A 14,408-nucleotide genomic window follows, 5' to 3' on the forward strand; every position below is an offset into this window, starting at 1 on the left:
TTACAAAAAGATGTTCCTTTTGTTTTTGATGATGATTGTGTAGAAGCATTTGAAATACATAAGAAAGCCTTGATTTCCGCACCTATGGTTCGGCCACCTGATTGGAATTTACCCTTTGAAATTATTTGTGATGATAGTGATTACGCTGCAGGTGCTGTTCTAGGACAAAGAGTTGATAAGAAATGAAATGTTATCCAATATGCTAGTAGAACTCTAGACAGTGCCCAGAGAAATTATGCTACTACTAAAAAAGAATTTTTAGCAGTTGTATTTGCTTGTGATAAGTTCAGACCTTATATTGTTGATTCTAAAGTAACTGTTCACACTAATCATGATGCTATTAAATATCTTATGGAAAGGAAATATGCTAAACCTAGACTTATTAGATGGGTTCTCTTGCTACAAGAATTTGATTTGCATATTATTGATAGAAAGGGAGCTAAGAACCCCGTTACAGACAACTTGTCTAGGTTAGAGAATGTTCTTGATGACCCACTACCTATAGATGTTAGCTTCCCATATGAACAACTAGTTGTCATAAATGCTTCTCGTACTGCTCAATGGTATGCTGATTATGCTTGTTGGAAAACGCCTCCTATACATGCATCACCGGGTCTCTTGGCTGGACCAAACGGCGCGCGCACGTAGCATGGGAACTTGCGTCTGTTACGCACGATCCCCACCTCCATCGCTTGTAGCTGTTGTACCTAGGAGGCTATATATGTAACCCTCTATGATCTGTAATACACACGGTGAAAGTCACCTTTCAACTTGGTAATCAGAGCGGTTCTTTCTCCTCCTCTCTCTCCCGATGGAAACCGGCGGCATCCCCTCGTCCGGTGAGATCTCAACCACCACCTTCCCACCTCCTCCTCCGGTCACCACTGCGCCCCCAGCGACCCTGGTCGCCCCGGTCACCACTGCGCCTCCTGCGACCACGCCCCCTCTACTGTCTCTGGTCACACCGCCGCCTCCTCCTCCCGACGCGCCGGCCTCCTCTTCCGCCGCCATCCCCTCCATCCACAACCTCCACAACATCGGCAGCCTGATCACCTTCAAACTTGACGTCCAGTCCGACAGTTACTCGAAGTGGCGCGAGCTCTGGCGTTGTGTGCTCGCCATGTACTCCGTCCAGCACCATGTTGCCCACTACTCCGACCCCTCCCGGCAAACTCCGGCCTGGCGACACACTGATCTCACCCTTCTCCTGCCGCTGCACTCCACCATCACCGATGCCCTCTACGAGGTCATCCGCGGCGACGGGAACACGACCTTCCTCGCCTGGGACAGACTTCGCGAGTTCATTCTCGCAAACCAGCCGACCCAGGCGGTGCATCTCTCCGCCGAGTTTCGCGCCCTCACCCAAGGCGACATGCGCATGGCGGACTACTGCGGCCGCCTCAAGGCGCTGGCCGACGCGATGGCGGACGTCGAGGAGCCCGTCACCGATCGTACCCTAACGCTGCAGCTGTTGCGTGGTCTCTCCCGCAGGTATCAGGTCATCGCCACCGTCTTACCCATGCAAAACCCATTTCCCACCTTCAACCAGGCGCGCTCGCGGCTGCTGCTCGAGGAGATACAGCAGGATGCACACGACCGCACCGACGGCTCCACTGCCCTCGCCATTGGCCTCGGCGGCGGCGGCCCTCCTCCAGGCGTTGGATCATCAAGCGGCGACCACAGTGACTGCGGCAAGGCGCCAGCGGGCTCGGGCGCTCCCGCACGCGGCGGCTCCCCCGCCGGCGGTCGCGGCCAGGGGCGCGGCCGTGGATGCGGCCAGGGGCGCTCCGGCTCCAACGACGGACACACGGGAGACCGCGACCAGCCCCATCTGGCTCACGGGGGGCAGACCCCGTGGATGGGCTACTTTGCGCCATGGGGCACGCCCTTCCCGCCCCCGGGGCATGCGCCGTGGATCCTACCCAACGCCGCGGGCGTGCTCGGGCCTCGCCCTGGCAAGCCCGCCCACGCCTACCCGGTGCTCTACCCTGGCGCACCGTCGTCCTCGACACACCCTCCACCGCCACCATCATGGGATCAGGCCGGCTTGATCGCCGCCATGTAGAACATGTCCGTGCAGCAGTAGCACCAGCTCGGCGGCGGCGGCGAGTGGTACCTCGACTCCGGCGCCTCGTCACATGTCACGGGGAACCCAGGTAACCTCGACTCGCTTTGTTCTCCATCCAAGCGTTCACCTTCCAGTATCATTGTCGAGGACGGGTCTCACCTTCCTATTATGGCCACGGGCTCTACCAAACTTACCTCTCGCCCCTTCTATCTTCACAACATCCTCTACAACCCCCGTGTCATTACAAATCTTATTTCTGTTCGTCGTTTTTGCATTGACAACTCCGTCACAATTGAGTTTTACCCCTTTGGTTTTGTTGTGAAGGACCTAGCCACTCGGACTCCTCTCATGAGCTGCAGTAGCTACGGCCAGCTTTACTCCTTCTCCGGCGGCACCACCAACCATCAGGCAGCGCTCTCCGTGGACGTTGGAGATTTGTGGCATCGGCGATTAGGGCACCCCGGTGCTGCCTCCCTTTCCCGTTTGGCGAGCACTTTTTTACCAACTTGTAATAAGGCAGTACAAAACGTGAGTTAACTTGGTGCAAAACAAAACGTGGTCTTTGGTTGCTTGCCCTGCAGGTGTTAACTTGGTGTCTGGGAAGTGGATATTCCGCCACAAGCTTCATCCTGACGGCTCCCTCGCTCGGTACAAGGCGCGTTGGGTACTCCGCGGCTTAACGCAACAGCCCGACATCGTCTACGGGGAAACCTTCAGCCCCGTGGTGAAACCGGCCACCATCCGCGTCATCCTCAGCATCGCCGTCAGCAACCGTTGGGCCATTAACCTTCGTCGACATCGCACACCCCTCGGCCGTGTGCAAGCTCCACAAGTCCTTGTATGGGCTTAAGCAGGCTCCGCGTGCGTGGTTCCAGCGGTTCACCACATTCCTACTCTCGCTCGACTTCACGGCGTCTCGCTGCGACACATCCCTCTTCATTCTCCGTCGTGGCACCTCGGTGGCATACCTCTTGCTCTATATCGACGACATCATTCTCACCGCTAGCTCCTCCGGGTTGCTCACCACCATCACCGCTGCTCTCACCTTTGAGTTTTCCATGACGAACCATGGCGCTCCACCACTTCCTCGGCGTCAATGTTCAGCGGTGCCCCACCGGTTTGTTCCTGTCCCAGCAGCAGTACACCCTCGAGATCCTTAACCGTGCCTCCATGCTCAACTGCAAACCCATCGCCACTCCCGTCGACACCAAAGCCAAACTCTCCGGCACCGCCGGCGACCCTGCTCCCGACCCATCCCTCTTCCGTAGTCTCGCCGGTGCCTTACGGTACCTCACACTCACGCGCCCCGACATCGCCTATGCCATCCAGCAGGTGTGCCTTGTCATGCACTCGCCACGCACGCCGCACGCCGCCCTCCTCAAACGCATCCTACGTTACCTGCGTGGTACCACCCACCTCGGGCTTCATCTTCGTCCGTCCACTTCGTCCCAGCTCATCGCCTACATGGACGCCGACTGGGTTGGCTGTCCCGGCACCCGGCGCTCGACGTCTGGCTACTGCATGTACATCGGTGACAACCTCGTCTCCTGGTCCTCGAAGCGACAAACCACCATGTCGCGATCGAGTGTGGAGGCGGAGTACCAAGCTGTCGCCAATGCGGTCGTGGAGTCGTGTTGGCTCCGGCAGCTTCTTCAGGAGATTGGGCGGCCTCCATCGCGCGCCACCATTGCCTACTGCGACAACATATCGGCAACGTACCTCTCCACCAACCCAGTACAACACCAATGCACCAAGCACGTGGAGATTGATCATCATTTCGTGCGCGATAGCGTTGCCTTCGGCGATGTTCGTGTCCTGCATGTTCCATCGACTTCCCAGTTCACCGACGTCTTCACCAAGGGGCTACCGACAGGCGTCTTCACGGAGTTCCGGTCCAGCCTCAACGTCGTCGAAGACCCCATTGCGGCTGCGGGGGGCTGCTGGAAAACGCCTCCTGTACGTGTATCACCGGGTCTCTTGGCTGGACCAAACGGCGCGCGCACATAGCATGGGAACGTGCGTCTGTTACGCACGATCCCCACCTCCATCGCTTGTAGCTATTGTACCTAGGAGGCTATATATGTAACCCTGTATGGTCTGTAATACACACGGTGAAAGTCACCTTTCAACTATGCTAATTACATTGTTGCTAAATTTATACCACCTAGTTTCACATACCAGCAAAAGAAAAGGTTTTTCTATGATTTAAGACATTACTTCTGGGATGACCCACACCTTTATAAAGGAGTAGATGGTGTTATTAGACGTTGTGTACCTGAGCATGAACAGGAACAAATCCTACGCAAGTGTCACTCCGAGGCTTATGGAGGACACCACGCTGGAGATAGAACTGCACATAAGGTATTGCAATCCGGTTTTTATTGGCCTACTCTTTTCAAAGATGCCCGTAAGTTTGTCTTGTCTTGTGATGAATGTCAAAGAATCGGTAATATTAGTAGACGACAAGAAATGCCTATGGACTATTCACTTGTTATTGAACCATTTGATGTTTGGGTCTTTGATTATATGGGACCGTTTCCTTCCTCTAATGGGCATACACATATTTTAGTTGTTGTTGATTACGTTACTAAGTGGGTAGAAGCTATTCCAACTAGTAGTGTTGATCATAACACCTCTATTAAGATGCTTAAAGAAGTTATTTTTCCGAGGTTTGGAGTCCCCAGATATTTCATGACTGATGGTGGTTCACATTTTATTCACGGTGCTTTTCGTAAAATGCTTGCTAAGTATGATGTTAATCATAGAATTGCATCTCCATACCACCCACAGTCTAGTGATCAAATAGAACTGGGTAATAGAGAGATTAAATTAATTTTGCAAAAGACAGTTAATAGATCTAGAAAGAATTGGTCCAAAAAACTTGATGATGCATTATGGGCCTACAAAACTGCATATAAAAATCCTATGGGTATGTCTCCGTATAAAGTGGTTTATGGAAAAGCATGTCACTTACCTCTCGAACTAGAACATAAGGCATATTGGGCCATTAAAGCGCTCAATTATGATTTCAAACTTGCCGGTGAGAATAGACTATTTGAGATTAGCTCACTTGATGAGTGGAGAACCCAGGCCTATGAGAATGCCAAACTTTTAAAGAAAAAGTTAAAAGATGGCATGACAAAAGGATACAAAAGCGTGAGTTTAATGTAGGTGATTATGTTCTGTTATACAACTCTCGTTTAAGATTTTTTACAGGAAAAGTCCTCTCTAAATGGGAAGGTTCTTACGTTAGCGAGGAGGTCTATCATTCTGGTGCCATTAAAATCAACAACTTAGAAGGCACAAATCCGAAGGTGGTGAACAGTCAAAGAATCAAACATTATATCTCAGGTAATCCCATAAATGTTGAAACCAATGTTATTAATACCATAACCCCGGAGGAGTACATAAGGGACACTTTCCAGAACATTTCAGTCTCCGAAAAGGAATAGGTATGTGGTACGGTAAGTAAACCGACTCATGGTGCTTTTCGTAAAATGCTTGCTAAGTATGATGTTAATCATATAATTGCATCTCCATACCACCCACAGTCTAATGGTCAAGTAGAACTGAGTAATAGAGAGATTAAATTAATTTTGCAAAAGACCGTTAATAGATCTAGAAAGAATTGGTCCAAGAAACTTGATGATGCATTATGGGCCTACAGAACTGCATATAAAAATCCTATGGGTATGTCTCCGTATAAAATGGTTTATGGAAAAGCATGTCACTTACCTCTCGAACTAGAATATAAGGCATATTGGGCCATTAAAGAGCTCAATTATGATTTCAAACTTGCCGGTGAGAAGAGACTATTTGAGATTAGCTCACTTGATGAGTGGAGAACCCAGGCCTATGAGAATGCCAAACTGTTTAAAGAAAAAGTTAAAAGATGGCATGACAAAAGGATACAAAAGCGTGAGTTTAATGTAGGTGATTATGTTCTGTTATACAACTCTCGTTTAAGATTTTTTGTAGGAAAACTCCTCTCTAAATGGGAAGGTCCTTACGTTATCGAGGAGGTCTATAATTCCGGTGCCATAAAAATCAACAACTTCAAAGGCACAAATCCGAAGGAGGTGAACGGTCAAAGAATCAAACATTATATCTCAGGTAATCCCATAAATGTTGAAACCAATGTTATTAATACCGTAACCCTGGAGGAGTACATAAGGGACACTTTCCAGAACGTTTCAGACTCCGAAAAGAAATAGGTATGTGGTACGGTAAGTAAACCGACTCCAAAACAGTTCTAATAGCAATTTTTCTCCGTTTTAGAATATTTAAGAAAATAGGAAAATAAGTAGTCCGGAAAGGACACGAGGCGTCCACGAGGGTGGAGGGCGCGCCCTACCCCCCTACGTGTGCCCCCCTGCCTCGTGGGTACCTCGTGTGCCCTCCGGACTCTGTTTTCTTGTACGATACTTCTTTTGGCCAGTAAAAAATCATTATATAATCTCCCAAAGGTTTTGACCATCGTACCATGACACGATTCTATGTTTTTGTTTCGAGCTATTTCTGCAGCAGATTTAGAGCAAGATGTCTTCTCAAGAGTCAGTCGGGGAGAGTCGGGTGTCTCGTCCAACACCGGGGCCAGGAGCAAACAGTGATGTTGACCACTTTGGGCCATCAATGAAGGAAGAGATGGAGGCCGACTTGAAAAGGATAGATGCCATGGAGGAGGATCAAGAAGTTACCTTTCGTCTCAAAGCCAGATTCATGATGGAGGAACTTCACAGCTCAGCAATTCCAAACTCGGTCATCCCTCCCAATGCTAGATTTCTTTCTTATGAAAATATGAAAAAGAGTGTTACTTGTTCTCCCGCAGCTATGAAACATCCATGGGTGAAAGGAGCTTTAGTCGTCAAGGGCAAGCTCCGTGGGGAAATAATGGATCTTAAGCATCAAGTCAATAAGCTCAAGGAAGAGAATCATATCCTAAGGAGGAGCATCGCCAAGAATATCACATCACCACCTCTAAAGAAGGAGAACTAAGTATCGGGTATGGGCACTCCCCTTGGCAACTCCCAAGCTTGGGGGAGGTGCCCCGGTATCGTATCACCATCACACTTCTATCTTTACCGTTTTTCTTAGTTCGATCCTTTTGGTTATATCTTGATCTAGTAGAACAAAGTTTAGCATGATCTAGCTTTGAGTTTTGTGTTGATCCTTATCTATGTAATCGAGTCCGTGAGCTATATATAATAAAGATTAATCTTGAGTCAAGGGCTTGGTTATCTTGTTATGATCTTTACGAAATAAATAAAAAAATAAAAAGAAGGAATAAAAAGAAATAAAGAGATCATATTGATCTTATGGAGAGTAATGACTTCACATATAAAGAGTATGATGAATAAAAGTTTTTGAGAGCTGATAAGCATAGTTTTGGTCATCGTTGCAATTAACATGAAGTAATAAAGAAAGAGAGGTTTTCACATATAAATATACTATCTTGGACATCTTTTATGATTGTGAGCACTCATTAAAATATGACATGCTAAAAAGTTGATGTTGGACAAGGATGACAGCGTAATGGGTTATGTTTTCTTATATCTGAAATAAATTATATTTTCATGGATCATCCAACATGTTGAGCTTGCCTTTCCCCCTTATGTTAGCCAAACTCTTTGCACCAAGTAGAGATACTACTTGTGCTTCCAAATATCCTTCAACCCAGTTTTGCCATGAGAGTCCACCATATCTACCTATGGATTGAATAAGATCCCTCAAGTAAGTTGTGATTGTTGCAAGCAAAAAAATTTCTCTCTAAATATGTATGATCTATTAGTGTGGAGAAAATAAGCTTTATACGAGCGTGTGATATGGAAGAAATAAAAGCGACGGACTGCATAATAAAGGTCCCTATCACAAGTGGCAATATAAAGTGACGTTCTTTTGCATTAAGATTTTGTGCATCCAACCATAAAAGCACATGACAACCTATGCTTCCCTCTGTTAAGGGCCTATCTTTTATTTTTTTCTTATACCTTATACAAGAGTCATGGTGATCTTCACCTTTCCTTTTTACACTTTATCCTTTGGCAAGCACTATGTGTTGGAAAGATCCTGATATCTATATATCCAATTGTATGTGGGTTATCATAAACTATTATTGTTGACATTACCCTTGAGGTAAAAGGTTGGGAGGCAAAACTATAAGCCCCTATCTTTCTCTGTGTCTGATTAAAACTTCATACCCATAAGTATTGCGTGAGTGCCAGCAATTGTGAAAGACTAAATGATAGTTGAGTATGTGGACTTGCTGAAAAGCTCTTATATTGACTCTTTCCGATGTCATGATAAATTGCAATTGCTTCAATGACTGAGATTATAGTTTGCTAGTTTTTCAATGAAGTTTCTGATTCATACTTGACATTGTGAATAGATTGTTACTTTAGCATAAGGAATCATATGACAATATATATATATATATATATGTTGCTATTCTAAGAATGATCATGATGCCCTCATGCCCATATTTTATTTTATCGTCGCCTCTGTCTCTAAACATGTGGACATATTTTTTGATATCGGCTTCCGCTTGAGGACAAGCAAGGTCTAAGCTTGGGGGAGTTGATACGTCCATTCTGCATCATGCTTTTATATCGCTATTTATTGCATTATGGGCTATTATTACACATTATGTCACAATACTTATGCCTTTTCTCTCTTATTTTACAAGGTTTACATGAAGAGGGAGAATGCCGGCAGCTGGAATTCTGGGCTGGAAAAGGAGAAAATATTAGAGACCTATTTTGCACAACTCCAAAAGTCCTGAAACTCCACGAAAGTCAGTTTTGGAATATATAAAAAATATTGGGCGGAGGAAGCACTAGAGGGGGGCCACCCACTGTCCACGAGGGTGGAGGGCGCGCCCTACCCCCCTTGGCACGCCCCCTACCTCGTGGGCCACCTGGAAGCCCCCCGATGCCCATCTAGTATAAGGTGTCTTTCGCCCTGGAAGAAATCAGAAGAAAGATTTTGGGATGAAGCACCGCCGTATTGAGGCGGAACCTTGGCGGAACCAATCTAGGGCTCCGACGGAGCTGTTGTGCCGGGGAAACATCCCTCCGGGAGGGGGAAATCGTCACCATCGATCCTCTCATCAGGAGGGGGTCAATCTCCATCAACATCTTCACTAGCACCATCTCCTCTCAAACCCTAGTTCATCTCTTGTATCCGATCTTTGTCTCAAAACCTCAGATTGGTACCTGTGGGTTGCTAGTAGTGTTGATTACTCCTTGTAGTTGATGCTAGTTGGTTTATTTCGTGGAAGATTATATGTTCAAATCCTTTTATGCATATTAATACCCCTCTGATTATGAACATGAATATGATTTGTGAGTAGTTACGTTTGTTCCTGAGGACATGGGAGAAGTCTTGCTATAAGTAGTCATGTGAATTTGGTATTCGTTTGATATTTTGATGAGATGTATATTGTCTTTCCTCTAGTGGTGTTGATGCAGAGCATCCCAAGACCATCCCCATGGAACCAACTACATCTCCTACGACACCTCTTGGACCCATGACACGATCACGTGCAAGAGCTCTTGAAACCGAGGTGACATCTCTCCTCTCACATTTCCACTTCGATACACATGAGACATGGCTACTACCTCATACGGATACTTTGTGCATGCTTAAGTACCATGGAGAAGTTAAGGAGCAAGGAGAAGAGGAAGAGGAAGATTGACGTGAAGACGGAGAAGAAGAAGTGATGAAGAGGAAGCTACACGCTCCGGACGACCGGCCTGGACCGGACGTCCGACGACCTCCAGGCTCCGGACGTCCGGCCCTCTCCGGACGACCGACACCCCCGTACCCGAGCCAAATCTATAGATTTCCGGATCCCCTCGGATGACCTACGAGGCACGGACGTCCGACCCCGACCGGACGTCCGACCGAAGCACATCCGAGCCGAAATTACGAACGTCCGACATGCACCGGACGTCCGGACCCTCGTGAGCCTCCGGATGACCGGTGACCCCCGGACGTCCGACGCCTGTGTGCTGATTCGTGTTGGGCCACAGCCCATGTACCCCTTCGCCCCCCTCTTTTGCACTAAGACTATAAATACTCCACCTATTCCTTCTAGCTAGGGTTAGTTTTGGTTTAGCTCATTTTGAGAGATAGAGCTACGCTCATCCGCATCGGATCTACTCCTCGCGAGAGACCGCGGCCTCTTCGGAGAAGATCCCTTTGGATTCAAGACCTCCTTGCGGAGAAGAACATCAAGACCTCCTTACAGAGAAGACCGTTACCCTTGTATCGTCCTTAGTTGTTCGTGTACCATGTGAACTCTATGTATCCGAGGATCTAGCACATGTGTGACTTTCTTGTGTTGGTTTAGTGATTCTCTTGTGTTTCTCTTGTGTTTCCCTTGTGTTTTCCCTCTCTTTCCCCTCGTGTTCTTCGTGTCCTTCGGGGGATCCGCTCCTTTCATGAAAGATCGGCCACATAGGGTTCTACCCTACATCATCTTGGTATCAGAGCCACGTTGATCACAATTTCGGAGCCTCCCTCGTTGTTTTCTAGCCTAATTTTGTTGTGTTCTTCCCCAATTTTGAAAATCCCCACCAAAAATAGCCCCAAATTTCTTTTTGTGATTTGTTAGTGTGTTGAGATTTTGTTGGTTTGGATCCGTGGATTTGCTTTGTTTTGAGTGGATCTAGCTTCCCCCCTTCCCCCACTCTTTCCATCCACAAAATCCTCCGGATTTGACAATTTTCGCCATCTCCACCTCGAACCCTAGTTGTTCATCCCGTGCCCGAAAATCGCCCAGGCACCGGATGTCCGACCCAGCCCGAACGTCCGACGACGACCGAACGACCGGCCCATCCCGGACGTCCGACCGACCCTGACTAAACTGAATTTTTCCAGTTAGTCACCACCACCGACCACATTTCCGCAAACGCACTCATACCACTATACACCATCCCCACTTCCGCATACCACCACCATTTTGGACCGTTTCGCACTCCGACACGTGTTGCCGCTTCGAGCTTTGAGAATTTGAGTTGTTGTTCCGTATCCTTCTGTGTTTCGGCTATCTAGGTACGGTTCGACATTGACATCACCGCCGCTCATCTCCGCCACGGACGCGTCATCAACAACAACCACCTCGACTACACCTTGGTATTCGTGCCACCATTTTGACACCATACTGGAAGCAAGACCGGTAACCTTGTCTTGGTATTAGACATATCCTCTTGCCATTGCATTGATACCCATCATAGCCTTACTCCTTTGCGTTGCTTACCCATCGAGACTAGCCATTGAGTATTGCCGGCAAAGAGCCTTGTGCACATTAGTGATCATACTTCCCATAGCATACATACATCATTGTTGCATAAATTGGTATCATCTCTTGTGTCACAAAGTTGTCATCGCATACACAATTGCTATCTTGGTTCGTCAAGCATTGCATGAGAAAAGAGCTCCAACATCAAAGAGCCAAGCAAGCTTTTAAGCAAAGAGGAAAGATAAGCAAAGAGATTTTAAGCAAGAACCATAGTATCATACAACATTAAGATTTTAAGCAAGAACCACGCGCTCCGTGTCCTTCTGGCGCGAGGAGGACGACGACTGGCAGAGCCAGTAGGCTGGGCCGAGCCAGGTGGCTGGGCCAGCACAGGTAAGGCCCGGGTGGGCTTCCCTCTCTCTCTCTTTTTATTTGTTTCTGTTTTTCTAATTAACTGCAACTGTTGGGCTTTAAATAAAATACTAAAATGTTTCCAAAAATCCTGAAAATAATTGTGGGCTCTGTTTAGATTATTTCCAACAGCAAACATTTATTTCCAGGATTATTTGAGCATTTAAATTATTTTATAGCATTTAAATGCCCAAATTCAAATACTTATGATTTAATTCAATGACCTTCTGTTGACCTAGAAAATTGTGCACCAATTTTTGCCAGAGGTTTTAACCCAAGACAAGGAGGGTGAACTTTTTAGAAGGGCATTTCAGGTTCATTGAAAATAATTTTAGTAAACCCTAGTTGTTTCCAGGGGGGTGTTGGGGGTTTCTGCTTTCCCCATTTCAAATTTAAGAGAAATTTAAACATGATGCACACTCTAATGCTTGAACTAGCTAGGGTGTGACAAAAGAATTGTAGCGGATGCTCTTTCCCGCATATGCATGCTTGTTACTCAACTTGAATTGGATGTCATTGTTTTTTAGCATATCAAAGACTTGTATAAGCATGATCCTACTTTTGCTACTCCTTATGCCAAGTGTTTGATGCATACTTATTGGGAACGCTATTACATCAAAGATGGATATCTTATGAGAGCTAACAAACTTTTCATCCCCGAGTCTTCTCTTCGTTTGTTACTTTTGCATGAATCTCATGGAGGAGGCTTAATGGGACATTTCGGACATGACAAGACGTTCGCCACGCTCTCGAAGAACTACTTTTGGCCAAAGATGTTTCGCGATGTCAATCGCTTCACCAACTGTTGCTCTACATGTCGCAAAGCTAAGTCCAAAGCTCAATCTCATGGCCTTTATATGCCTCTACCAATTCCATACCAACCATGGGAAGACATTAGCATGGACTTTGTACTTGGTTTGCCTAGGACTCGAAATGGGAAAGATTCGATATTTGTCGTTGTGGACCGTTTCTCAAAAATGGCACATTTTATTCCTTGCAACAAGATAGACGATGCTTCACATGTTGCTAATCTCTTTTGTAGGGAAATATTGCGTCTACATGGAGTGCCAAAGACGATCGTCTCGGACCATGATGTCAAGTTCCTAAGCTTCTTTTGGAAGACCCTATGCGCCAAGCTCGGAATCAAGCTACTCTTCTCCACGGCTTACCACCCTCAAACCGACGGCCAAACGAAGGTGACCAAGCACACACTCTCCGCTCTACTTCGAGTACTCATCAAGAAGAATATCAAGGAGTGGGAGGAGTGCCTACCTATCGCCGAGTTTGCCTACGACCAAGCAAGACACTCAACTACCGGCAAGTCCCCCTTCGAGGTCATCTACGGATTCAACCCATTGTCACCATTGGACATTCTTCCTCTACCACTCCAAGAGCGCATCAATTTGGACACAAGTGCACGAGCGACACATCTCAAGAAGGTGCATGAAGATACAGAAACAACATCGAGCGCCAAGTTCAAGGCCTTGCGACCAAACTCAACTTCAACAAGCAACCTATGGTCTTCAACATTGGTGATCTCGTGTGGCTACACCTTCACAAGGATCGCTTTCCACAAGAACGCAAGTCCAAGCTTCGAACACGAGCGGATGGCCTTTCAAGGTGCTCGCACGATACAACGACAACGCTTACAAGATCGACCTCCCACGCGACAAGTACACTGTGAGCGACATCTTCAACGTCAAGATCTCTCTCCCTTCCATGGTGATGAAGAATTTGATCCGGGGACGAATCTTCCCCAAGGGAGGGGAGATGATGCGGAGCATCCCAAGACCATCCCCATGGACCTAACTACATCTCCTACGACACCTCTTGGACCCATGAGACGAGCACGTGCGAGAGCTCTTGAAACCGAGGTGACATCTCTCCTCTCACATTTCCACTTTGATACAATGAGACATGGCTACTACCTCATACGGATACTTTGTGCATGCTCAGGTACCATGGGGAAGCTAAGGAGCAAGGAGAAGAGGAAGAGGAAGATGAATGTGTAGACGGAGAAGAAGAAGTGATGAAGAGGAAGCTACAGGCTCTGGACGACCGGCCTGGACCGGACGTCCGATGACCTCTAGGCTCCGGACGTCCGGCCCTCTCCGGACGACCGACGCCCCCGCACCCGAGCCAAATCTATGGATTTCTGGAGCCCCTCGGACGACCGACGACGCCCGAACGTTCGACCCCGACCAGACGTCCGACCGAAGCACACCCGAGCCGAAATTACGGATGTCCGACAGGCACCGGATGTCCGGAACCTCGCGAGCCTCTGGACGACCGCTGACCCCCGGACGTCCGCCGCCTGTGTGCTGATTCGTGTTGGGCCGCAGCCCATGTACCCCTTCGCCCCCCTCTTTTGCACTAAGACTATAAATACTCCACTATTCCTTCTAGCTAGGGTTAGTGTTGGTTTAGCTCATTTTGAGAGATAGAGCTATGCTCATCCACATTGGATATACTCCTCGTGAGAGACCGCGGCCTCTTTGGAGAAGATCTCTTTGGATTCAAGACCTCCTTGCGGAGAAGAACATCAAGACCTCCTCACGAAGAAGACCATTACCCTTGTATCGTCCTTAGTTGATCGTGTACCGTGTGAACTCTATGTATCCGAGGATCTAGCACATGTGTGACTTTCTTGTGTTGGTTTAGTGATTCTCTTGTGTTTCTCTTGTGTTT

The 14,408-nt window shown here is 47.5% G+C and overlaps 1 protein-coding gene and 1 pseudogene across 1 annotated transcript; both read left to right on the plus strand.

The window, feature by feature from the left end:
• The first annotated feature begins 811 nt into the window (after positions 1-811).
• LOC147975554 (uncharacterized) lies at positions 812-2,918 on the plus strand. Its single transcript, XM_087520481.1, is given in 2 exon segments — positions 812-2,531; positions 2,650-2,918. Coding segments are annotated over 2 exon segments (1,989 nt in total).
• Positions 2,919-8,756: 5,838 nt separating this feature from the next.
• On the plus strand, positions 8,757-9,315 carry LOC125554706 (uncharacterized; annotated as a pseudogene).
• Positions 9,316-14,408: the final 5,093 nt, after the last annotated feature.

Source organism: Triticum urartu, chromosome 4A, assembly GCF_056163025.1.
Source record: "Triticum urartu cultivar PI428250 chromosome 4A, HENAU_Tu73, whole genome shotgun sequence".
NCBI classification, from domain to species: Eukaryota; Viridiplantae; Streptophyta; class Magnoliopsida; order Poales; family Poaceae; genus Triticum; species Triticum urartu.